Genomic DNA, 27420 nt, shown 5'->3' with positions numbered 1-27420 from the left:
TTAGCCTTCTTTGGCAAGGCATGCCAAACTTTTATTTTGAGAAGTGCACAGTCATCAATATATCTCCGGCTTGAGGCAAGCGTCACTCCCATTGTAGAGGAAGAGGCCAGGTCGTTCTTGGAGAATCACAGTTGGCTGTTTCAAAATAGCACTTGTAATACGACGTAATGCAAACAAAACTTAACACTTCAACCCGACCAATAGCAGGCTGCCAATGTTAGGGAAGGAACAGTGGGAAGTCAAATGTTTAACACAACAAAATAAAACGCCTGCAATAAAACAGGCCATCAGCTGCGTGTACTATTGAAAAATTAGCATTGACTTAATTTCTGCTGCAGCTTCACACTCTTGATGATACGGGCGAGATGAGCCCCCACATGAGATATCCCCAAGCAATGTTGTCAAACTTTCTCATTAACAAACCAAAGTGAAGAACTTTGTGCAAGAGACCTTCTAGTAGGAAAGCTCCGCTAAGGCTGCTAAGCTGCTGCCTTATCAGCTGTGGCTACTAGAGCACAAAACAGGGATTCAGCTATACTCAAGTGTGCAGAGTTGCAAACAAACGTTTGTGAACCACGTAAGCAACTAACATGGCACATAAACAACTCTGTTCCGCACAGTCAGGCAAGCTAGAAAACTGTTGAAGCAGTTTTTTTGTCACCACTCAATGCTACTACAGCACAAAAAAAAGGGGGGTACTATGTTTCGTCAAAATCTGCAAAACCATGGAAAAAATGCTTATGAACCACATAAGCCATTAAAAACTTTGTTCCGTAAGCAGGGAAACTCTGTTGAAGCAAAGTTATCTTTCTAGTCACTTGGCTGTGAAGCTCATGAACGGGATTTAGAAAGGGATTCAATATATCTGGTCTTAGCCAAAAGTTTATGAACCGGATGATAAGTCTTGCCACGTAAAAATTCTGTTCTGCACAAGTTTCACACAGGTAAGCTGGAACAGTGTTATAGCAAGTTTCTTGCCTTTGTGGGTACTAAAGCATAGAAAAGGGATCCTGTTTCACGAGAAAGCATACAGTTCTAGATAAAAGTCAGCGGACTACAAGCTATTAGTTTATACGGAGCACGAGACTCAGATTCTTGCTTGAAAGATGGAAAATTCTGCAATGAAGAGCTTTCGTGTAACTGAATCTTTTTCATAAGCACTATGCAAGTGCTACAGTGACGAGCATGTACCAAGACAGTTGTACATGCTCCATTCTCAAAATATTTTGTGCCATGTGCACATTTTACAATGTCATCCCAACCTGCGTAAATTACTTGAAATATTGAAATTGAACCATCCTTTCTTTTATTCACAATGTTTTCATTGTAGACTGTTAGTTTTTTGTTTCTACTTGTTCCCTGTACTCACAAGCTCAAATTGCAGAACACTAGAAATTCAATACATTTAAGCACAGCGCCGGTAGGCAAATAAGTTTACCTTCAGGAGTGGTTTATGTCAATTGAAAGTGCACTGCCATGACGCCAACCACTCAAGGCAGATTCACAATAAATGTAGTCTGCATTGCTGGGAAGCCATACTGCGCTTCAAGCAGGCAGCAGCCGTCGTCAAGTTTGCGATAACTGAATAAGTAAACTGTACCTTTACTTCAAACCTGCAATTGTGCCGAGTTACTTATGTAAAGGTATGAATGTTCAATTCAATATGCAGTTGTTGCACAGTTTTGATCCCGGAGTCTTTCCGAGAGTTCAAATTGGGGGTGCAGATTACATGGAGTTGGCAATACACACAAAGGTACAGTTCACAGAGCCACGAGAACATCACAACCTGCCAATGTTAAGTGATAACTAGAAAGTCTACCCCGACACAGGAATCCAACCTCATCTATTACAATATCAAAAATTGCTATTTCATAGAAACAAATGGATGAAAGCCCATGCAGTAAAAAGGATGAAGCAAACATTTGTTTAATTTCATGTCAACACGACCCATCTGCCACATTTTAGCTACATTCACAGCAGTCAAAAAGCAATGCACTCATTGCAGGCCCATTTGCATACCAATCCTTCTCTCGAGTGCAAAGCACTGCATAATGTTAAACAGATGTAGAAGCTTCACAGCAGAGAACAAAGGTTTCTGCACTAAGCTTAACAACAAAGAGGGCTTTAATTAACCACCGGCAACACCAGACACTGCTTTCCTGCTCTCTTTAGGTTGTGTGTGGTGTGACACACTATGAACTAAACAGGAGAAAAAAAAAGTAACCCAACCTTTGGGCACAGTAAACCTGCTTTCTCATTATGTAACAAAGAAAGCATGATTACAAGTCCACCAATGCCATATTATGGCCTTCACACGTTCTCCTTTGCCAGGTAACACAGGCTACAAACCAGACAAAAAAGAGGAAGAGAGAGGGAGAGAATGCCCCAGCTTTCAGCATGGTAAAACTGTTACCACATTTTCAGAACACTGAATTAATATGCATACCGTGGCTACCGGGAAAGAATCTGAAGCAGACAATCCCCTTCCTCCTTGTAGTCAACTTGGCTTTCTCATAGGTAAACACCAGAGGAATAATGATAATTAAAAAAAAAAAGGAGAGAAATGGAAGCATGAGCATTGTGCGTGCAACTGTAGCGACCACCACACTGGCTTCCAGCTGTCTACCGACTTAGGCAGATGGGCATCGATGCTACAAAACGAACGGGAAAAGAAAATGCCCAAACTTCGAGTAAAGCAAAGATGGCAACCGCACTTCCACAATAACTGTGCATAACATGGTTGGCAGAACAAAACCTGAACAGGAGGACTTCCTTCTCCCCGTAGTTATTCACTTTTCAAGAAAAATAAAAAAGTAAGGGAAAAAAAAAAGGGAGACACGAGCATTCTGCATGCAACTGTGATAACAGCACACTTCTGGACTTCTAGACGTCTGCCGACCTTAAGCAAATGGGGCCACTTCTGCTATGCTGTAAGTTGCACAGTGGCACCATCCGCCTTTCATTTGTGCATGATCCCAAGATTGTCCCCCAATAGCTTGCTGGATCTCAGTTCCAGGTTTCTTTTTCGTCAGCCCTGGGAGATCACGCCTCTGCTTTCACGGCACTGTTGGCAGTCGGCGTTGTGGCAGCGGTGTCAGGGGGTGTGGGAATGTCGTTATTGTTGTTGTTGTTTGCCACGCCGTCGCCAACTGGGCCTTCCGTTGGCTGCACGTACTTCCACAGGCCGTACGTCTTGCCGACCGTCGTCTGCCAGAGCCTCAGGGTTCCGTCTTCGCTTCCGCTTGCATACAGCTCGCCGTCGGGGGAGAATCTCACGCAGTGCACGGGTCCGAAGTGTCCCTTGAACGATTCTGAAATGCAAAGAGTATCACTGTCACATTACCACATGCCACAATAAACGAAGGAAACTGCCAGTTTAATGCATTTTTTTTTCTCAGCAAAGCTAAATTCTAGAAATTTCAGGATTAAAAGCGTAGACATTGGCCTCACCAAGCTCTGTCCCAGTTTCATACTCGAACTTGTACATCTTGAAGTCCTCGCCTCCACAGACAAAGAAGGACTTGTCAGGCAGCAGGGATGCAGAGTTCACCTGGCTTGGAATCTGGAACTCCTTCAGTTTTTCCATGCTATTGTGCGAGAAAGACATGCCAATCAGACAACCAAAACATAAGTGCAAGCATGTATGCTAGGCCGTGTTTCTGTGGTCCTGACCTGAAGCCCGACTCCTATGTATTATGTTCCCATTTGATATGTCGCCATTCTGTATTGTTCCCGCATCTTACGTTGCATTTGAATGCAGTGGTCACATAAATGTAGCGGTGCAGAGGCAAATTCGAAAGTATGCGATTGTAAGTCTCGATAAGCACGTCACAATGTTATTGCAGTTTTTGCCAGCTCCCTAGAGTCGGCTTCACCGCAATACAGCCGTGTTATGCGGTGAAGCATATTAACAATGAAAAGGGGCTATTGTCACGGAACATAATACATGTCCTGTAATTATCCACGTGCGCAGAGCTGTTCCTGACATTGCTGTGGCGGTTTGGGGCTTTCCTCACTGCCACATTTTCCCGGGGTTCTGCAGCCTTGTATAACATTTCACCGCAATACAGCCGTGTTATGCGGTGAAGCATATTAACAATGAAAAGGGGCTATTGTCACGGAACATAATACATGTCCTGTAATTATCCACGTGCGCAGAGCTGTTCCTGACATTGCTGTGGCGGTTTGGGGCTTTCCTCACTGCCACATTTTCCCGGGGTTCTGCAGCCTTGTATAACATTGTATATATGAAGAAGTTAATCAGTGTATTACATTTTCTGTTGTCCAATGTACATCAATGAATAATTACCAGTGCTTTATTCAACTAGTTAATATTTTGAAAGCAGTAAGACCAATTGATGAAATCAAGTGGAGGGGGAAGGGGAGCTTTTTATACACTTGCAGTAAACAAACACACATGAGGGAACGAGATGAAAAATGTCTGCATTGGGCGCTGTTTAGCATGCCAATTTTCTTTATTCGGTGATTTTGTTTTTGTTGTTATTACTGAAGCGGCCGTGGGCGCATTTCTTTTTTCGCGCATGCATTGTGGGTTGACGGTGCCATCGCCTCTGACGCGCGAATGGGTCAGGAGCCATTTCGGCGCCGGGCCCGCCGGTGTGCGTCGGAAGCCACCGGTAGCATTGGCTGCGCCGGTGCGTCCTCATTTTCGCCGACGTACCGTAGCGTGCGCGTTACGACGGACTATAAACTGCCCTTTACTCCAGCGTTGTCATCGAGCGAGATGGGTTCGTGTTTACCGTCATTTAGTTAGTATGCCTATGCTTACAAGTTTATACGGCCGATAAAACTACTATCCTTACTTCATGCAGCTGTTTACTAAATTGCTATCACAATCGTTATTTTGCCGTCGTGGCTGCTGCAGCGGTCCTTGTCTTTCTCTCTGGTCAAAGCATCAGCTAGGCTGTGATGTGGTCCGGCCCGCTCGACGTGGGGACCAATGAGAGATTGTGCAGCCGCGTGACGTGGCCGGTTGCTTGGCTACTATGGATCCAGTCCAGATCCCGCTGTGCCGGCTTGTCTTTGCCGGTCGCTCCGCTCCGCTGGCTCGGCTGCCGCCGCCGCTGTTGCTCATGCGTTCATATGATCCGCAGTGGCGCGGCAACGCGTTCATAACAGCCAATTTTTTTTTCATATTGAGAGCAATCTATTTCGGCCGGGGAATGTTACAAATTTGTATCACACCAAAATTCGTACCAGCCGTGACCGTATGACCGGGGTTTTACTGTATATCACGGTTTTGGCGCAGCTCAGCGCAAAAATACGAAATTGTATCAAAATGGCGCAATTGGCACAGCTGTTGCACCCCTGATTAAATGACAAGAACAGAACGTGACATGGATTGTTACCAAAATAGCTCCTGTGTGACTTAATCCAAACAGTCAACATTCTAACACATTCTGATGCTGGCAAACTAAAAATGGATGCTATGTCAAATTCCACCATTGAACAAGGATGCTACTCTAGACAGTGGTAAACTCTGGGATATTGTCAAATTTGTCATCCAATCACCTGCTTTGTCTCGCAGCGTGGTTATGCTTTCACTAATAGGCTCAAAATGCCAACATGGTAGAATTTCGCAGTCTTCAGAATAACACACCAGGACAGACTACTTGAGTACTTATGGGAAAATCGTGGGTGAACGAGGTTTTCTCTGCCCCTGAGCGTCTACAGAAGCTATGCCCAAACAGGTTAATTCAGAGAATAGCTAGACGAACGCATGTTCTACTAGACATCGCCAAGAACTTGTATTCTGCACTCGTAACGTCTATGCCATCCCGCTTTCGTGCAAAAGAACGTATGTTGGTCAAACTGGCAGGTGTATCAGTGAGACTAAAAGAGCATCAATATAATGTCACCAACATGGTAGAATTTCACAGTCTTCAGAATAACACACCAGGACAGACTACTTGAGCATAAAGCAGACGACAGACACGAGCTTTCGTGTTAGTAGCCAGCATTATGTCCTGTCCTGAACGGCATCCAGCGACTGAATATGCACAAACAAACCCAAATTAGAGCCGAGTACACTACAGTGAAAGCTCGTTAATTCGCACCTCATTAATTCGAACTTTCGGGTTAATTCGAACTGATGGTCATGGTCCGGCCACAATATATAGGCGTCTATGGGTTAACCAACTCGTTAGTTCACGCGCGCATCGGCTCCTCTATCGATAATTCGAACTGCGCGCCGCTGCATGGTGGTATTTTATACTGCCGCCGCAAGCTTTCAAGGCTCAACGATAGATGGCGCGAGCGCAGCGGCGTCACTGTCGTCATTGCGCTCGCTCTTCGCATCGTGTGGCGGTTCGTGCCGGACGTGTCTGCGTAGTCTCCGTGTCCTTTGTGTGCCGCACATTCAGTCGCTAGGCCTCGTGTACGTCAGAGCTACGAAGTCGTTCGGTGCCGTGTCGCTACGATGTGACGCTGCTCACGGCCTTGCATATGTTGGTGCGTTCCTGGGATCAGGTCACGGCAACAACTGTTGCATTTGTGTGACCAATGAGGGCACAGCTTGCGAGCCCGACGAGCGCGAGGCCGTGGTTATTCCTGCCGGATTGCGGGATGCGCTGGAGGACGTGACCTTCGACGACTACGTCGATGCAGATCGCTGTGCAGCGGTCTGCGGCACAATCACCGACGATGATATCATCGTGCAGGTGACTGGTGGAGAAGCGCCCGTCGTCGATGTAGGTGCGGATGACGAAGAGGATGATGCACCCACGCGGCCCTCAGCTTTGGAACTAATGGAGGCTATGCGTGTCGCGCGTCTATTTTTCAGCTTCGAGGAAGACGCAGAGGATGCTTTCTGCCACGTTCGCGCGTTGGAAAACAAGGCTATAGCGATCGCATTCAAAGAAGAGAAACAGACAGTGATCACGGATTATTTTCGCAAGTAAATATTTTGAGTGATTTTCAACAACCCGGTCTCAATTCCTGCTGTTTCTTCAATGAATTTCGTTAGTTCGAACTTCGGTTTAATTCGAACTCATTGGGCGTCCCCACGAAATTCGAATTAACGAGCTTTTACTGTACTACCAGCTGAGACCTTGAGACCGGCACTCCACAAACAACCGTCGACCTCAAAATTGAGCAACCCATAAAATGTCCATGACTGAACATGCAGACAAACTATCTAAAGATTTTAGTGAGCAAAGATGTGCTCAAAGCAGGTGCACATGAATCTTGCACTACGCAAAGACAAAACTACAGCATCACGAACACGATTAAACAAGACTGAATGAGTGACGTGCATTTCACCCATTCAAGTCCAGTTTCTTTGTGTTTCTGACCCTGTCCTTCATGTCCTTCCGCTGGCACAAGAAGCGTGAAACCTCACTAACTAACCCAGCTTAAGCCATGTTGACGGATGCAGGACACAGAGTACTGTACTTCTTCATTCTCACCTACAACACAGATCCAATGATCCAATGAGTAGAACTACAGTAGGCTCCCGTTAATTCGACTCCGGTTGATTCGATCCTGACCAAAGGTCCCGGCTGACCCCCATGCATTTATATGGGCATAAACAATGGTTATTTAGATCCTAAATTGGAACTTAGCCAGTCAGCGCACGCACGTCTACCTCTTTGCTGATCTCTTTAGTGGTAGTGTGGCTTGCCAGAACTTAGTGGACAGTTAATGCATTGAACCCACAACATCTCCCATTGAAACCACTAATTTTCGCCTGCCCTAGGAATATTTTCAAACAATAACCAGAGCTCATAATGCTTGTTTATGGTATTTACCCCAATTCTAACTAGTGGATTTTTTTTGCTGAATTTGTGCCGAATATTGCCTGCGTGTTGCAATTGGACATGAAACCAAAGCCGCCTTCACGACGTTCACATACTTTACTGCGTAACTCCAATGTACTGTGACAAAGCTGACTTTAGGAAACCGGCTTTCATTGTGCAACACATAATTTTCGAACTAAAAAATCGGGTGCGCATTAGATTTCTTTGTTTATGAGTTCAATGCAATTTATACATTAGTTTTTTAAATTTGAACACAGGGAGAGTGGGCGCGTTTGATTCGGGAGCGTGTAAGACACTAGCAAGTACTTCTAAATTCCGGTGTGCTTTGGCATACTTTGTGTATCTTGCTTAATTAGACCCACTGAATAATTAGATCAATTTCGCTGGTCCCGTCAGGATCGAATTAACAGACAAAAAAATTTACGGATGCCCCAGCTAACATTTTATGAGGAGGTACCACAGCATCACAACACCACACCACACGAGCATACACGCATACCTCATGCTCATGAAATTTTGAACCACTTGGTGAATGCTTTGAAACGTTCTTTCTTTCAGTGTGCAATGAACAGCTATCAGAATTGTAACACTGTTTCGCAATCCTTTATTTTGAAGCTTTATTTTGGTTCTTGTATAAACTTCCACTCCTTGTTTGCTAGTTGTACTGGTATAATGTCACTCATATTTTGTTATGTTAGTCTTGCACTTGCCTTAATACGAATTTCGATTTCTTAAATTTTCACCTATCTTGTCTTTGTGATGCCACTGTCACTCAATGCCTTGAATAGGTTCTGTAAGGTATTTTCAAACAAATACAATAAATACATATATATGAACACTCACGTTTCGGTGCTCCATGTGCTCACCAAGTGGCCGTGAGTGACCAAGAGCATGCTGCCGTCCGGGGTCAACTCCAGGTCACTCGGGGCGCTGGGAAGATCCAGCTTGCCCACCTCCGCCCCGCTCACGTAATCCCAGAACCTGAAGGTCCAATGTTTGGCCCCCATAGTCAAACCCCATCAGAGAAAAAAACTAAAGGCTCTTCACATTAAAATGCGACCAAAAGGACTTGCAGTAGCATGTTCAGGTCTCTCTTGCACACGGTGTCACTGATGCACGCACTCCTCGTCAATTACCGCTCGAGATGCATGCTGACAAAAATGCACTATGCATGTGGACAACTTTCTGTGACAATGAAGGAAAAGCTATGGAAACAAAGCCTGCACGCATGGCAGTGCTGCCAAAAACAAGTCTCATTTGCATCTGTTTAACCTGGGAAACCGAAAACATCTACCATTTTTACTACGTCGCTTATATTAAAACAAGACACAAATTACACCACTCGGTGTTAAATAGAAATTTTTTCCTGTCCGAAATTGTTGCAGAAGCAAGTTGCATCAATTCAGTATCTGCTCAGAGAAACACAAGGCGCTATCTATTCTGTGGGACTACTTGGTGCAGTAACATGTTCAGAAACTGTAGCACCTATAGCTTTCCCTTCATTGTCACTGAAAGTAGTCCTGCCAGTAAAGTGAGGTGCCACTGCTGCGCACTTTAGCGAAGCCTCTGCAGCATGAGATTGCGTATCGTCTAGCACACATTTAGCGAATGACGCCTGTTGCCTCAGGTTAGGTGCCACAACATTGCATCCTTTCTACTTATTTTTGTATCTTTAGACATATGACATACAAGTGGCTTCAGACAAGAGGCTTTACAAACCAGTGCAAACACCAGGTATAAATTGCCAAGACAGGTAGAACAAAAAAGCCGATTTTTTTAATGATACCGAATCAATGCCTATTGCCTCTTTGCATTGCCCGTTGTGCCAGCTGAATATAAGACGAGATATAAAGCACCTACTCTGACGATGAGAGGACTCCATTCACAGCAAACAAAGAGGGCCCATTTTGACATACAACTCTACAATGGATGAATGCAACCACAAATGCACAGAATAAGCTCCCTTGGTCCTTTCTTGCATTGGCCTGCATGTCTGGCATCACTGCATTGAACCTGCAATCGTCTCATGCCCCTTCACTCTATTTCTCAAGTAGCACCACAGAGCCACCCCCTCTAAGGCATTGTTTCATCTTTCCAACTACCTGGAAAGAAGATTTCGCACATACCACAACTTTGTTCCCACTCAAATCTTGGAGAAAAAGAGCATTTCTTTTGGCCCGCATTGTTAACACAACACGCAGCGTCATGGTTTGGCTAGTTTGTCTGGACATTTAGTTTCCTGCATGTGGTAAATATCTGCAGCAGCTCACTTCTGCAATGAAGAGAAGTGCACAAGATGGTGGTCCATTGTTTCTATACTAATTAACTCTTTTTTTACTGCGTTCATTGGGCAGGTTAGCCTTCTATCGATGGTCTGAAATGACAGCTTTCAAGACCTTCCGCGCCGCTCACGGACACACTGCACCATCGGACATGAAAGAGGAGAAACTATATTTTTGTTTTCTAAGCAGTTCGCTTTTTTTCCCACCAGGCGATGATTTTTAAACGCGCTCCGAAGTTTCGCAATTGTCAAAACAGAACGCAAACATGTCTGGCTCCGAACACGGCACGATTCGAGATTCCGCTGCCTCTGCGGCTGATCTTATCGATACATCGAATAGCAGCGAGTCAGAGGACGCTGACTTTTCGTCGGACTTTCAGTCTGAAAGTGACGACGACGCAAACCAGCTCGCAACATCAGCGGCCGCAGCCCGGCACGCCCAACTGCAGTGCTTCCAGTTAAAATTTTTGTAGCGAAATACCTGCTCAATGAAAACTTTTTTCGGAGATAGTGCGTAATAGACGGCAAAACATTTCGTATATCTCATACTTTTTGTACAATTTTTTTATTAGTAGATACAAGCATGTCTTTACAAACTTTGTTCAATTTTATCGCACAATCTTGGTTTTAACATTTTGTATATTTTTATGACATATATCTTATTAATACAACTTTTGTGTGTTAAAAGTGCATTGGTTTTGCTTTCTGTTCATGTATTACATTAAATATTGAGTACAGTAGTTCCTTCAGAAAAAAAACATCTGCCGTAACATACAAAAAACACCTATTTTCCCCGTGGTCGGGAAAGAGTTAAGCAAACATGACAAATTTTGCACTCAATAATGCAGACCAGAAAAGGCAACCTTGCTTCGTGATTTGGACAAAAAAAGATAAAAAGCAGTAGTGAGCACAATAACCGCTCTGTTGAAGTACAAACACTGATCAATAAAGATAGCATGTTTCAGCGAATGACAAATTATGAGGAGATTCTAAACTGGTCATTTTATCTCCACAGCGGTGGTGCAAGTTGGAAATGTAATTACTCGACGTCCGATTCCCGGACGCCCGAAATTCCGGAATGCTGATTTAATCTGTGGCAGAGTTCCCCCAATGTATTAAAAAGTCCGAAATTCCGGAAGCCTTCGCCATCCGAGGACTTTTTACACTGCCGACCTCACTTGGCTGTTTTCATATCCTCGAACCCACACTCGCATCGCAGGTGTGGCCAGCAGCACCGCCGCACCGCGCCGCGGCTGCCGTAACCTCGAAACCGCACGCAATATTCAATCCGTTGCCAGCCGTAGCTTAGGCCAAACTCACTGTGTTCGTTCGCGTGTTGTTTTGTCAGCTCTGCCAGCTCTGCGGTCGTGTCTGCGGTTGATCGTTTGCTGCTGCGCGCTATCTTCAGTGATCAAAAACCGAGTTCCTAGCTGTTTCGTGCTGCGCTTTTCGTCGAGCGGACACAAAAGCAGAACTGCCAACCGCGAACTGCCCTCCGTGGACGAACTGCCATCCGCGGACGTTGCCTTCGACGATCTGCGCGCTGCCGGCGTGTCGATTCCAGCCGGGATAACCTTTGAGGGCTTCGCCGACGCTGACAAAGACCTCGAGCTATGTGCGGAGTTGACCGATGACGAAATCATTCGTCAAGTTACGGAGGATTCCGACGACTCCGACACCGAGAACGAAGAGCCAGCTCCTACACAGCCAACGAGCTCGGAGTTGACGCGAGCACTGATGACACTGTCATCGGTGTACAGCGGCAACATGACGTTGACTGAAATTGAGGCAGACATGATCGCGGGCAAGCGGACCGTGCAAAATAAAATAAGCGACTTCTTTGCGCCCAAGTGCTGACCTATGAGGTAGCGCCGGCCACGTCGTATTTTTTTTTTTTTAAACGGCTCTTTTCAGAGCCACCTAAACGATGCATTGGCTGAATAGCAATGAGAATCTTGTACTCCGGCCGTGACCCTCTCCGTCAGCGAAAAATACCTACCAAAAAGGTGCGTTTTCACGTGCATTCGTTTTTCCGGACTGCCCGATTTCCCGGACGTTTTCGCGGTCCCTTGAGGGTCCGGGAAATCGGACGTCGACTGTACCGAGATGTATAACTGAATTTTACTGTTAGGTTTGTAATAAGTTCCCTTTAGTGCATTATAACATCAGTAGTCAGTCAATGCCAAACTTGCAATGGTATGCACTAGTACTCCTTGTTTCATTTTCCCACAAAGCCTTAACAATAAGGACGACTAGTGTGTTTCACTGACAAATATCTTACACGAGGTGTTAGTCGCAGGATCCCTACTAAGTAGACATGCCTTGAGCAATGACCAGTTTCAAATATGTGACTGCCATATGTGCACCAAACTTGATTACAGAACTAGTGAAATTTCGCTAAGGAGAACACCGGAAACAATGTATTACACATTATATGATTTCTGCCACTGGTATAAGTGGTGGCCAGCAAAAATTAACTTTGTCTTGAATTTCTAGCTCTTTATTGACTGAAAACAAGCGTGAATGAATCCCCCATCGTCATAAGTCTCTTACGGAACTGTTAGCAACATTGCTGGGCTCTTCCTACCATTCAGTTTGGGGGAGGTTGTTCTGCAGGAAGTTACCACCCAAGTAAGAATGCACACCGTAAACTTGACACTTATCACAGTTCTAATATTGTCTCATCAAAAGTCCTACCACTTTTCACAGCTTAGTCAAAACAGCAGTTACCTGACTGTTTTGTCATCCGATGCAGAGACAAAGCGCTTTTCGTCTTGGAGGAACAACACTTTCTTGATGGCAGATGTGTGTCCTTTCAGCACCATGGGGTCTGGGATGGGAGACCGTCCACTGGTCAACTCAACATCTGTCAACACTTGTTGCTGGGCTAGTTGGTTCATGCTTATTACAGTGTAATAAGCATGAACACATTGATAGCATGAGAACACATTGATAGAATAAGTGTTGATGTATTTGAAATCTCTTCTACGTTACTTTTCTTGAATAGCGGATCTTTCCTAGTGGACTTCTTGTTCTTCTGGTACATTCGCCTCTGCAAAAGGCACTCTATCCTGTCCTGGTCTCACTTCACTTTCTTTCGTGTCCTATTACACCATAACCACCTGACCTCAGCTACCCCCGCTTTGCCCCTCAAAGGAACACAAACAGATACACAAAACAATATTGCAGCCCCAGTGAGGCCACATTAACAAAAATAGTTTGTATTTATTATACTCCACTTCATAATTTACAAGCAACGCTGCAAAACCTACGCAAGTACTGTAGTCACTGTATGCCTACAAGTATTCAAGCTATTAAAGTGTCAGGGCTAGGAGCATGGCCCACAGAATCTTTCGGTCATGAATGCAAGGTAGTGTGAAAAGTTGCTCTAACAATCCACAGCATTGCTTGCTACGCAATAAACTGAATATAGTGTACTGAAGCAATGAAAAAATAGCACTAGTGACCAGCGATTAAAGCACTGAAAATGCAGGATGCTACGCTGGTGACCCGCTGTGTCAAGAGTATAAGGCTATTCCCACTCCTCGCTCTCAAGAGTAGTTCTTTACAAGGTTGCTGCTTGGGAAGAATAATGGCTGGCCAGCATACATATGCAAGATGGAAAGACTGCGATAAAGATTCACAATTGCTTGATAGCTGTTGTAGATATCTGCCACATGGGCAGAGCTCAGCACCCTCGCTATCAACCAATTCCTGCACTGTAACTCTGCGTATCAAAATTTCACTGCTCCAGTCACTGATCAATTGTGCTAATAATATTATTGCGATAGCAATTATATCGACACTCCAGGCACATGTCTGCTGTCAACATTGCCGCGAGGTTCCGGATAAAGTCCACGGGCGATAAAATCATCACCACGCACCGTATGCTCTATGTGAGAGTGAAAGCGTGCGAGAGTAAGCCGGTGATCGCGACTCAATCTCGTGCATGCAAGGGCAGGAAGCGGGACGAAGTGCGCCGCCTTCCAGTCGCGCGCAACGCTCTGGAGGCAGGGTAGGGAGGGGTTATGCCGGTGTCACACGTACACTTTCGATCGCGATTGGGGCCGATCTGGATCGAGCTTGATCCGGATCGTGTGTTGCTACACGGTCATTTGAGAATCGCAATCACAGGCTGACATCTGCGCCCTCTGGCGCAGTATTCTGAAAACGTCAAGAACAAAAAGTGAAGGCAACGCAAAAGACGTTTCAAAACCTTCTCTATCAGCAATAGCAAGCTGTAAAATTTAAATATTGTCCAAATTTACCCATATTTTGCAAATCTGAATTTGTATCTAAGGCATAATGAAGTTCTGAGAGTTGCCGACGATCGGCAGACGATAACTCTACCCAGATCGTTGGATTGTGTAGCAGCGACCATTGTGAAAAATACGATCCAGATCGGCCCCGATCGTGATGAGAAGTGTACATGCGACACCGGCATTCCTCTACGGCACCCGAGCAACCGCGCGCAGCCGGGCCACAAGGCTCTGGAGAAACAGTAGGGAGGGGGGCGGCCGTGTTCTGCACCGCGCGTGCACACCTGAGCGGCTGCAGCTTGAAAGCCATCTGCAGCAGGGGTGCACAATCCTCCCTGCTGTTCGCGTTGATGTGAGCAGTGGCACGTAATTCGCTCGCTGCTGCTGCCACGCTTCCTCACTACAGCGTTTAGACAGCAAGTTTCTGCGGTTATCGAGTGAGATGCGTTCATGTTTTCTTGTGCGCGCATGACACCATGCTTGTTAATTTAGTTATTATGTCTATGTTTACAAGTTTATACAGCCGATAAAACTACTATCCTTACTTCGTATAGCTGTCCACTAGTTTTCTACCGGAATCGATGCTTCGCCTTTCGGCCGAAACTGCAGCTTTTTTCGTCTACACTGTACCTCAGGCAAGTGCACATCGCACAGCACCTGCAGTGCAAGTTGAACCTGCAGTGCAATACAATCGATTCTGCTAACTAAGATGCAAAGTATGGTCAACTTAGTCGCAAGCAAAATAAAATTGGTACCCAAAAATTAGGAAAATTCAAAAGACCCTGCAATACTTTTTTTCACACGGCCAATAAACTGAATAAAGTGGTTTAAACTCTAGACAATGTTCTCATGAACAAATGTGACAAATATTATTCCAATATACACAGCACAAAGCCTATGTTTTCGCTGATAAGCTACTTACATGTTGCCATATTGTAATCTAGCATTGAGCTTACCTCTGCTTTAGTCACCGACCGATAATTCGGAGAGCTTCGCAGCACTGCTACGGGCCTCACAGGCCAAGGACGACCAAAAGTTTGCATTCCTACAATAAGGGCTCCACCTGCTAATAAGAACTAGCCAAGTGCTAATTTGGCCACAGAGTTCAGCAGAAAGAGTGGTATTGTGCTTTTGATATGTCGCCAGATTTTCTTTCTCCATGATCGCTGGCCTCGTTGCCAGTGCCTTTTACGACAGTGAAACCAGCAAGGGCTAGTCAATCTTGTAACCACAAACTGCACACAAATCACGAGACAAGCCAAGCCAAGCTACTATGTTCTAAAGGCTGCATTTACAGTTCCTGGTTTGTTGTGTGAATTCTGAGTGCCCAGCATTTGTTCCTTTTCTTTTAAATATTGATGCTGTTTCGGGCAACTTCATTTCACGTTATTTTGCGCATACCGCAGCCAAATCTGCACTATAGGAGGAGTGGGTTGTAAAATAACAAAACAATACATTGTATACACTATTACATGCATTCAATGGCTGCTAGAAATTCCTTTACAGGCAAGGCATTCCAGCACTGAATGGTATAGGGAAGAAAGCTATACATGAACATGTTTGTACGAGTAGTATATGGCATAATATTGAGATTATGGTACTGTATAGTTCTTGAAATGTGCCGAAAAAGTAATACAGTCAGGTGAAGTGCACTGTCGCTCACTCATTTGCTGGTTCGTTTGCTTGTTCGGGCTAATAGCTTGCACTGACAATCACCATTGCAGGTTACTGCACAATCTTCCTCCTTAGTGTCCCTTTACTACGTGAAACATTTTGCACCACTCTTACGAATTGTCGCAGTCACCCTTTAAGTGTTCTCCAAGGCTTACCAGCATCCACCTTGTTGACGTCAAAGATCCGGAGTGACTTGTCATTACTTCCCGTCAGCAGCTTGGAGCCATCGGGGTCGAAGTCCACGGAACGCACTATGTGGGGATGAGCAAAAGTGTGGAGCTCCTCCCCAGCCACTGCGTTCCACAGCTGTGGAGAAAAATTGAACCAAAGCTACCTTAAAACTGCCAACTGAGCATAGTTAGCGGCATGCACTCTCATTTGCAGCAGGTTTTCCAGGGAAAAAAAATTTAAGGGTCTTTAATATACTGCTAAGGGTCCGGACAACAACTTTTCCAAGGCCTGACAAGTGTGAACACAAAAGGTTGCTTACAACGACAAGTTGAACTCTTCTTTACTGTACACCAAATCAACATGTATAGTAGAATCTCGTTAATTTGAACTTCCAAGAGAACCAGAAATTTATTAGAATAAAACGGAGTTCAAACTAAGGAGAGCCCCTTCAAATATAGCGGCTGATGAATTGTGCCATACAGCACACAAAACCATAACCAAAACTAGGCTCACATTGAAAAAGTCATATCTTTCGTACAACAGCGCGCAACATGTGCCGGAAAAAGCCTAGGTTCCGCACAATCCAAGTGCAATGGGAACGCGCCTTTCGCGCCGTTTACTGTGAGTGCGAGCCAAAAAAGATGGTAGCTTGACACGTACTCCTGCGTATCCAATGTTGGAGACAGCGTGCAGAGACGACACGATTGAGCGCAAGCTAGCAGGGGAGCGTGAGTGCACAGTAATGTGATCAAGTGCGTGCCAGGAGGGAGGGATGGGGCAGGTGAGCACGGTAACGAGCATTTTATCATTACGTTTACGGCACGCAACATTCTTAGAATATTTGCCTTTGGTGCAGGTTTGTCCGAAAAGCAGTGCATGGGAGTGAGAGCTTTTGTTTGAAATAACCGTTGCATGGTTTTTGGAGTACGAATTCGTCGGAGTTTTTCTCTATTTAAGTACATAGGACTTTGGCGGGACCAACAAAGCAGTTCGAATTATCCATCAATTCGAATTAAGAGATTTCAAATTATCGGGATTTCACTGTATGTGAGAAAGGCCTCATTAGCGAGCAACCAGTAACAGCCACCAAATGCCACAACTAGCAGCACCAGCATGGATTGGCCTGACTATTGGATTACACCAACTCTTGGCAGCTCTTATATAGTACAGTGAATGTTCATTACGAGACTGCTTCATTCTAAATACTGCTACACTCATATTTTATTATTGCGATAGCAATTATATGGACACTCCAAGCGGATTTCTGCCGTCGCCGTGAGGTTCCATATAAGTCCAACAGCGATGAAATCGTGCACCGCGCACCTTATGCTGTATGTGCGAGTGAAAGCGCGCGAGGGATGCGTGCTTTCACAGGGAGTGAACGCACGGCGGAGAGCAAATGCGAGTTCTTCCATCGTGCGAAAGGCCGTGGGGGGACGGGAGGGATGGAGGGGAGGCGACGTTTAGCTGCAGCAGCAAATGCATATTTATATAAAAACGTTGCGAGGCGAGAAGGTGGTAAAGACTTTCGATGCTACTCGACGAGTGTCCCGTTCTGATCTCGTCAAAAACCTCCGAGCCGCCCCCAGAGGCACCGGCAACAGTCACCAACGCCGCGCGCTTTGGGTGCGAACGCGGGCAAAACACTGACGGCGTCGACAACAGTTCTGCGTGTTGCTGGTGCTGCTGTATGTACAAGTTTACACAGCTGATAAAACTACTATCCTTACTCCGTATAGCTGTCTACTAATTTGCTATCGCAATTGATGCTTCGCCTTTCGGGTGAAACTGCGACATTTTTTATTACATACTGCAGTCCGAAGACTAAGCAGGAGGGGCAAAAAAGGGAACACAGTGAAAGAAATAAACAAGTTATACAACAGGTTATAATAAACATAGCTACTGAAAGACAAGCATACACTAACAAAAATGATTAAATATACATGTGTAGAAAAAAATTGCACAACTCTGTATCAACAGTTTATACACAATCAGTTTAAACACAATCAACAGTTTTATGCACACAAGGGTAAAGCAAACACAACTTAGATAATGAGTTGTCATAATGTAGTATGGCAATAACAACAATGTAGTTTGCATGAAAAGATGCACAAGTTTCTCAAAGCCAGGAAAGCCACGCTCTGGAAAACCATTTGAAGGCAACGCATTCCATTCTCATTTGAATATATTCCATTCGAATATATTCAAGGTCCCAACCTCAATGAACGCACTTCTGACAGTATCCTGTCGACTTCTGTTATTTCGACCCTGACGGGACCGACAAGATTGATCGAACTATTTGGACGGTCAAATTAAACAAGATGAAGAAAAAAATGTCAGACCACACCGTCAATTATTTTACAATATTTTGCAGATTTTAACATGCCCCAGAATCAAACGCACACATGCTTTATGTGTGTCCAAAGTAAAAAACTAGAGCAGAAATTACATTAAGGCTCCTAAAAGAAGTACAAATCTGACGTGCACCCGATATTTTAGCTAGAAAAATCCACAAGAGACTAATTTGCAGTGCAAAATGACGACAGGTTCCCTAAAGTCAGCTTCGCTGCAATATAGCTGTATTACGCTGGCAAGGCTACGAACGTCGCAAACGAAATTTTCGGTCAACTTTCTCAGACATGGTGCCAAGGTTCTCCCCACAGTTGCAATGGAGTTAACCCCGCTTTACCGCCCACCGCTCTGATTGACCTGTCAGAATTTTTTTTTCGCGATCATCGCCGTGTTCCTTTATCATGTGGGGAAATAATAGAAGGAAAAGTGATGCAGAAGTTGAGAAAATCGCACATTTTTAGTGTGCTCTCGACAAAAAAATGTCGCAGTTTCGCCCCGAAAGGCGAAGCATCGATTGCGATAGCAAATTAGTAGAGAGCTATTCAGAGTAGGGATAGTAGTTTTATCGGCTGCATAAACTTGGACACATTGGCTTACTAACTGAATTAACAATCATGGTGTCAGCGCGCAAAAGCAAACATGAATAGATCACACTGAATGACCGCAGCCAACGACTGTCAAAACACTGGCAGCAAGCGCAGGTTCGCGCGGTCTATCGCTTCAAAGGAAATTGAGCGGCGAATGCACAGCGCATACAAAGGTCAGAGCCGTGTGGAGATAAGAGACGGTGCGGGCGACCGCTGGGCAGAGAAGTTGTTGGCAGAAGAGAAGCTGCCCGCCCCCCCTCTCCCCGTTTCTTGCTTTCGCGTGGGAGATTGAGTGGCAAGATACGCCTTTGGTGCCGGAGCACCAGTGCCACCCCGCCTCCCTCCCTCCCATACCCCAACGGCCTTTCGCGTTTGCTTTCCGCCGAGTGTTCGCCCTCCGTGATAGCGCGCAGCGACGATTTTATCGCCCTTGGAATCTATACGGAATCTCACGGCGACGACGACGGCAACGCTGACCGCAGAAATCCGGTTGAAGTGTCCATATAATTGCTATAGCAATAAAATCAGGCAGAAAACTGGCCGTTGGGAGGTTCCATCGCACTGCGAGCGCGTGACTTTACATTGACGCAATGCCGCCATTTGGAACCATCGTAAAGGGGCGAGATCTGACTTTCAAATAAGTCATAGCGACATATTTAGCCGCGCACAAATAAAAGCTACAGAAGAGAACGAAAAAAATGAAAAAAAAAAGGCAATGTCACGATTCATTATTGTTGCCACGTGGAAAGCGCACCTATTGGCTGATGCAGACTTAAATTGCTGACGCGTCTTTCACACGCATTTTGACAGCAGCGAGCTGTGCATATCTTTGGGTTAACAAAGTTTGGCGATCACAACAGGATGCATCACTGGCTCATCGTTAGTTTCATTATGCGTCCAAAATACAATGTTCGTGAATTTACAATTGAAGATGGCAGAATGGTCAAATTGAGAAAAGAAATAAAGGGAGAAAGGGACTTAGTTGCATGTGTACACCCTACCCATCACCTCAGTCACAAATGTCCACCCCTCCTCAAAAATGTCTGGGGAGAACCTGCATTATGAGCTACCATTATTGCTTGAAAATCTTCCTAAGGCAGGCCTAAAATAGACATTTTCGATGGGAGACGACATGTGTTCAATGCATTTACTTTCCCCTAAGCTCCGCGAGGCATGCTGCCGCTAAAATGGGTCACTATTGGGTCACCATAAGCGCCAGGTGCCTGCATGCTGACTGGTCAAGTTTGAATTATCTGGCAAAAGACAATTTTGGGTTCAAAATAAAATGTACGGCCAGCTGAAACGCACGGGCGCTGGCCAGGACCTTTGGTCCATATTGAATTGACTGAAAAAATCTACCCAGAGTTAAATTAACGGAAACTTACTGTATTCTCAGTGGTGCCACAACCCACTTTTGACAGTGTGATACAGAAAACCTGCACATGGCCACATTGTGCAGCATACATGGTGGCCTTTCGCTTTCTTCTTATAACCCAGGGAGGAAATTGCTGCTAAGGCCACTCCACCACATGGCGACAGTTCCTTCAGCCTAACTATCGTGTGATGGTTAGCCAACAGACGAAGCAGCTGCTCAAGGACACCAGTGGGATTTCACTACTGTCGTTGAGGATCAACGTGTTTAACTTTCTGTATAAGTTTTATGACTTCTCACACTGTTTGAATGCCTGCCCTGCCCTACTGTGGCTCTTCTAGAGCCTCAGCACTTTTTTGAAAACACCACTTATAACGAAGCATACTTCCAGTCCTAATGTAATGAGAATTCACTACGTACCGTAAAATACCGTGAAAGTGCCCACCCCACTTTTCCTGAAAATTGGGTTAATCTAGATAGAAGCAGTATAAACCTAGATGGTGGCCTACGAAAAACTTCGAGGCAGGGCCTACAGTAGTTACGGAATCGAAGAAAGCATGTTTATTTTCAAATGGTAATTGATGGGGAAGCGAATACAGTAAATGACCAATAAATCGGACACCGATAATCCGGACAGCTTCGCAGCACCGCCAATGGCCCTGTAGACTTAATGTGTAAAGATAACCAATATTTCGGACAGCCGCCAGCTCTACAATCGATTATCCGGACTCCGTCCGTGACTGTAGCGTACGCGGATTCTGCCACCATTATCTCCCCTGGCAACCTCGATGAGACATGAAGTATGCCCTCAGAGATTACTCATAAAACGGTAATTCCTGAGGCCTTGTCTCAGTCGCAGCACTATGCCTCTGATTAAATGAGAAATGCGGATCTTGAAGGTTTTGCCTGAATTGTGAGGTCGTATCAACATCATGATCATCGCATCCTATTCTGGCATCCCAGCACATGGCCTGTTCTCGCCATTCTGTTTGTTTAGTTGGCGTTCCAGAGAGCGTTCTGCTGGCTCCAAGCAGTCTTTCTTGTGAAGTTATCGACAGGCCGTGTCAAATGCCACCAAATGCCACCGGTCCCCTCGCAGTCCGACTCTGAATGAGTCTTGAGTCGCAGTCCGAATGACCCCGACTGAAGAGCCTGAACTGCCGCTTACCACAACGAGCTCACATGCAGACAGTGATGACCTGCTAAGCTGCGGTGTGCTGATTCCTGCCGCCGTTACATTTGAAGACTTTGACAGCGCGGTGTTGTGTGCCGAACTGAACGATGACGAAATAATTGAGCAAGTTCTCCCACTGTCAAACAGCGACTCTTAACTCAGATGATGATGTGCCGTGCGGATCTGACTCGAGCCTTTGCAGTCCTTGCATCAGCACACAGTGACAACAGAAAGCCGGCAGAAATATAGGCGTACAGTATAGACCACTTATAACGTAACCGCTTATAGTGCAGGACCGGATATAGTGTGGTCTTTTCAGACTCCCGTTAATTTTCCCATAGCACTCCATGTATACACATATCGCTTATAGTGCAGTTGCGGGAAACGAAATACCGGTTACAATGCGGCTGCCTGGGAGTACGAAAGTCAGTGGAGACGGCGAACGCTCCCCTCAAACGGGCGTCCCAAGGAGTGCTCAAGGAAGAAAGAGAGACGAAGTGGAGGAGAAGGCACGTGGTGCGAACGAACAGCCAGTGAGGCTGAAACCAGAATCTTGAGTGCAAGTCGTGAAATATCACGGTGCGCATAGCGAGCGAGGGCCACGAAACTGCCAACGCCAGCCAACGCTCGCTTCATGATAACGGCAGTAAACGAAACTTGAGGGAGCGAGTGGCGCCAGTACGGCACGGCGAAGGGCGCACGCAGAGACTGTGGAATGTGAGGGAGAAAGGCGGCAGGGAAGCGGATTTCACCTCGGCAACTTCGGTGGCTCCCCTCGCCCTCCCTCGTAGCTCCCTCAGTTTCGACTGTCACCGTGCACGCCCGCCGCCGTGCAGGTGTCACTGCTCCAGCCGGCCCGGCGCCAGCTCCCCGAAGTTCTGTTTTCTGCCGTTATCGGGAAGCGGGCGTTTGCCGGCATGGGCAGTTTCATTGGCCGGCCTGGGACAGCGCCGCTGCTTCCCTCTGCGCCGTAGCTGCAGCGTGCAAGGTCAACACGCGACTAGAAAGTAGAGGAAGCATAAAGGAGAAAGAAGGGCTCACTGCCATTTTCTACGTGTGGCTACGGTAGCGTGGCTGAGACGTCGGCACGTACACGCATCTTTCGGCGCAACGCAGAATCGGCGACCTTGCCATTTGAGAGAGGGTGAAATTTCCGCCGCGTTTTTTCTTTCTTTCTTTTCTGTTTTGTTCGCGCGCGACATTGAGGGGTCTCTCCTAAGCTTTTACTCTATGGCGGTGCCGGAGCAATGCCGGTCGGTGGCGCCGCCGCGTGAATTATTTCGAATTAACGAGATTCGACTGTAAATTGAATGCAAATGTTCTAGCCGCCTCCTCGACTGTCGCATACGCGTGGCGGCTCGATGCACATGTTTTGCATATGTGCGGGCCTTGAAAATTGTTGCTTTGGTTGTAGTGCGGTACCGCTTAGAGTGCGGATATTCGTGACTCCGGCGACTTACGTTATAAGCGGTCTACACTGTACTTGGTTACACGTAAGCGGAAGCGTGTGTAGCAACGAATCGACCACTTCTACCTTGCACAGGGGCATTGAAACTAAATAAGCTTATCCTTTTTGGGCACATTAGTTTTTTCAGACATTCGATAGTTCGGACTTATTTACGTTCCCCGTGAAGTCCGAATTATCGGTCGTCGACTGTACCGCCACGTACCTCATAGAGTCAATGTACGCGAGAAATCTTTGCCGTCCGATTTTCCGACTTTTGCCATGACGGCAGACCCGAAACGGCATTAATCGAAGCCACCACCGCCGCTCTCGCACGCACATCTGCTGGCAGCCATAGCCATCACCGCAGCAAAGCTAGGCCTAGATACTTCGGCGCTCGCTACCAAGCGCCTTGCTGTTCAGTGCGGTGTTTTTCATCGAAAGAATTCGCCGCTGTTAATAATGGCACCGATTCCGCCTTAATTGTTGCGAATGGCTTCGAAGCTCGGAAAGCATAGCGTGTTGCATAATGCCGGTTCCCGAAAGTCAGCTTTGCCTCAATACAGCAGTGTTACGTGCTGAAGCATACACAAAGTATTGCGTTAAAGCATATCATGAGTGGGAAGGCGCAATTGTCATGGGACACGGTATGTATTCCTTGATTATACTCGCCTGCACCCGCCGTCTCCTATCACAGTACGAGAACCAATACGCCTAATAAATGTACTGGCAGGCCTTTAGTGCTATTTCGGACGTGCCTGTGTTGATTTGAGGCCTTGGGGGCAGTAAAAGGTATACATTATTGTTTTTGGAGTGCCCGATTTTTCAGACTTTTTCGCGGCCCCTAGGGAGTCCGAGAAATCAGACGTTGACTATCCGCCATTGCCCCTAGCGGGCTCGCGGCGACTGCCGTAGGTTGATTGTTTTGGCTGATGCTGGCGCTTTGGAGGGGGTGGGCGCTGAAGATATAATTTTCAGAATTTTGAAGTTTTCGAAATGTTAATACTGGGTGCTTCCGCGGTATTTTATGGCAATAACTTGAGAGAAAACTCTTTCTGGGTTTTTAAAAGTCGAGGATTTAAAAATAAATCTAGACGAGCCTCCCTGACATAGCTGAGCATACTCACGAGTACATCGACTCATACTTGCTCTACATTTGTTTCAGAAGTGTGAGATAGAGAATTAAATAAGTGAGGAAGAGTCCGTGGACATGAATACGAAGGCGAGTTACTGTCGGCGGGTGTGAGTATGTGCCGGCAACTGCAAATGGAAGCAACTGTGAATGCAAGCAAGAGTTGGTATGAGGGGGCATGAACAAGAATGTGAGCCAGTGCACATGAGTCATGTAAGAGTGTGCACCTAACCTGCAAAAATATTGATGAGTGAGTCTCCACTGATTTTTCTGACCTGAGCTCCTTGACAATCAGCCTGCAGAACCTGAAGGGCAATGGCACCTACCTTGGCAGTAAAGTCAGCTGCGCCGGTGGCAGCCCTGGAGGCGTCCTTGTTGAGAGCAACGCCCCAGACGGCGCCTTTGTGCCCAACGAATGTCCCGATCCAGTCTCCAGTGTCTCCCTGCCTGAGCATTGGCTTCCCATCTGAACAGCACAAACATAGAATAAGTAAAGCTGTCAGCAGAGCACTGTAAGTCACCCTGGTATATTCGCAAATTAAAAGACTCTTACCCTCTGAAAGTTTTAAAGCGCAACAAAATGCACAACAAAAAGTTGCGAGTAGTACCTCATCTTCTCTCAATCTTTCTGTCATGCTAGCATGCCCACCTGTCCATCGTGACGCCCACCTGTCCATCGTGACTTTTACCCCTTCCAACGGCTCCATATCTGCACTAAAAGCTAACACTACTACACTCAAGCATGTGACTAAACGGACCAGAGCATTCAATTTGTCAGCCACTAGCACACTAACATTAAGCTGCCCCATATTTAAAGCGAAACTAAACCCACGAGGTCAGTGTTTGCAAAGGTGGGCAACCTCACGAGGCTCTGACCTCCACCTCACACAGTAAGGCACGATTGAGGTGAGGTTGGAGACTGTTGATTGTTCTAACGGCGTCCAGTGTTGCGGGTGAAGTTTGGCGTGGCTGCCTCGATGTATTACAGCTCCTCCTGAGCAAATTGAGTCAGTTGTGCTTAGTAGAACTGAAAGTTGGGCGAGTTGGTAATGACTCATTGTTAAACTACAAAGAGCACGAAAGACAAAAGACATAGGCATAGTGCCTTTCTGTTATCTATGCCTGTGTCCTTTGTGCGCACTGTAACCCAACAGTGTTTAGTAGAGTTTTTCTTGAATGATGTAAATTTTTATATTGTTACAAAGCTGTCTACATTTAGGTCTAGTTTACATAAGCCATAAGATGCTTTACCAGAGCAAGTTTTGCAGCTGTACCGAGCAAAAATTTCCTTGAAACAGTGCTTTATTTTACAGTATTAGGGCTTTGAGCCTCCTGTATCTGAGGCATCTGAATGGGTTTACATGGGTTTATGCACTGAAAATACAAATAACTAGATACATTTGACATTGAGTACCCTACCTCATATCAATAATGAACTGTAGATAAGGCCGAGGTGAAGTCTCCTGAGAGAGCCTTAACCTCATGGGATGGGGTCGAATGAGTTTGTTAAATCTGATTTAAGAACGAGGTAAGGCAGAACCTTGTAAGGTTGTCTGCCCATCTTTGGTCAGTGCAACTATCATCGCATACTGTGAGACCGACAGAGTACAAAACACACAAGGTAGTCTGAATGCAAGTCAAACACTAATGTTCATTGCTGCTGACAATCCCCAGCTGTACTTCAATTAGTGCCAGCAGTGGACCATGCAACAAAGTCGCATGTTTGGGGAAGCCATTGTAGCACAAATAAAACAAACACATAGAAGACTGGACACCACACATGCTATTAGTCTAGTGTTCTTTGCGTTTCGTTTTATTTGCATTACAATGGCTTTAGGTAACATCAACGAACTTGAGCAAGAACAAGTCATCTTATATGTTGCATACGGTCACCTCACAATACACAAAACATGTTGCCTTAAATTCCGAAAGGCAAGGATAACCAGATAACTAGGCAGAAGACCTCTTCAGTTTGGTCTACGAGGACTGCGCAAGTTCTTAGCCTCTAGATGGAGTGTATGAATAAAAATTATTCGAGCATAGCCATATTCTAGCCACTTACGGTCTTTGATTAATGAAGTTTCAAGAACAGCCCTGAATGTTACTCAACACACAATCACAGGCAGTCAACGTTATGGCGCTAATAGATGTGTGATGCCAAAGTGAAGGTACCACGGATGCGAAGCATTTCCCTGTCTGCGACTTGTAAATTCTCCGGCAGGAAAATGAAACAAATACTTAATTTACCCTGAGAAAGAAAAAGTGCCTCTCAAAGTGTCACGATCAAAAATACAAGCCACAGCTAGCTATTACACTTAAGTTTTCACGACTGCGAACCTGCTGGCAGCGCTCAATGACTAAGCAGCATCACAGATGACGAAGTTGAGACCTACAGACAAGAGCGCCATCCGAACACTAAGTACGTCTAAACAAACACGTTTCGTTAAAAAAAAAAAAAAAGACCAAGACGCAGCAACCGTACGTGGGCCGAAATGGCTATGAAGATTAAAAACACCAAGGCAACGTACTGTGAACTTTGTACAGCCCACTTCTTGCGTATCACACGATTCGTCACGACATGTCATTCATTTAAACAACCGCGGCGACCAATTTTTAACCATTACGAGCACGGGCGACAGCCTCAGTGCCGGTGTGTTAATTTTTGCTGGAGTGTACGAAATTCCTTCGTTTAACAACGGCTAGAGTAAAAACGTTAACACCAACCGTAGTACCTTCTCCAAGCCGGCATGCCGGTAGGGTGGTATAAGACGCAGCGGCCCTACGCAGTTAGTACCACGAGACAGTGTACACCTATGTCTGAGCCCGAAATCACGAGGATCGCAGTGCGACGACCTCACTAGAAAAGAAAAAAACTCTTCAAAGAACCTTAAACAGCGAGGGCTCAGTCGTGAAAGCGACGTTCTGAGGAGAGCACATGGAACCTCCGAATGAAAGAATCGCGATACCCCTCGCATGTTGACACGTCGCTCCAAGCCTCCACTCAGTATATGGATACATTCCGCGATACTCCAGACGCGCTCACCTTTGCATGCTGAGATTAGGTAATAGGCGCCCGTCGAAGATAACTTTGAGAAACACAGGTCCACAACGGGCCGGGTATGACCCGAACAAGTGAGCGGCGTTTGCCTCAAGCCGGCCATTTTTCGAATGCCGCCGGAAGCTGAATGCACAGCGA

The 27420-nt window shown here is 45.9% G+C and overlaps 1 protein-coding gene across 1 annotated transcript; it reads right to left on the bottom strand.

Annotated features, from left to right (window-relative positions):
* On the bottom strand, window positions 1–27420 carry LOC119463347 (serine-threonine kinase receptor-associated protein). The gene is made up of 7 exons (XM_037724153.2): window positions 27268–27420; window positions 24551–24690; window positions 16148–16298; window positions 12790–12889; window positions 8622–8759; window positions 3451–3587; window positions 1–3311 (listed from the first exon to the last, which is right to left on the bottom strand). Exons 1-7 carry the CDS (start codon window positions 27383–27385, stop codon window positions 3043–3045), a joined length of 1053 nt encoding a protein of 350 aa, XP_037580081.1. The 5' UTR covers window positions 27386–27420; the 3' UTR covers window positions 1–3042.

The sequence above is a fragment of the Dermacentor silvarum genome, chromosome 9 (assembly GCF_013339745.2).
Source record: "Dermacentor silvarum isolate Dsil-2018 chromosome 9, BIME_Dsil_1.4, whole genome shotgun sequence".
In the NCBI taxonomy this organism is placed as follows: Eukaryota; Metazoa; Arthropoda; class Arachnida; order Ixodida; family Ixodidae; genus Dermacentor; species Dermacentor silvarum.
This window is presented reverse-complemented; position numbering and strand designations above follow the sequence as displayed.

Bases quoted from the DNA above. Each gene is read 5' to 3' on its own strand.
- LOC119463347 (XM_037724153.2), bottom strand. From the start codon at position 27,385: ATGGCCGGCTTGAGGCAAACGCCGCTCACTTGTTCGGGTCATACCCGG. The intron at 3,588-8,621 runs GTGAGTGTTCAT...CTCGCACAATAG, and splicing joins AGCACATGGAGCACCGAAAC to CATGGAAAAACTGAAGGAGT. The intron at 3,312-3,450 runs GTGAGGCCAATG...TTTGCATTTCAG, and splicing joins TGAAACTGGGACAGAGCTTG to AATCGTTCAAGGGACACTTC.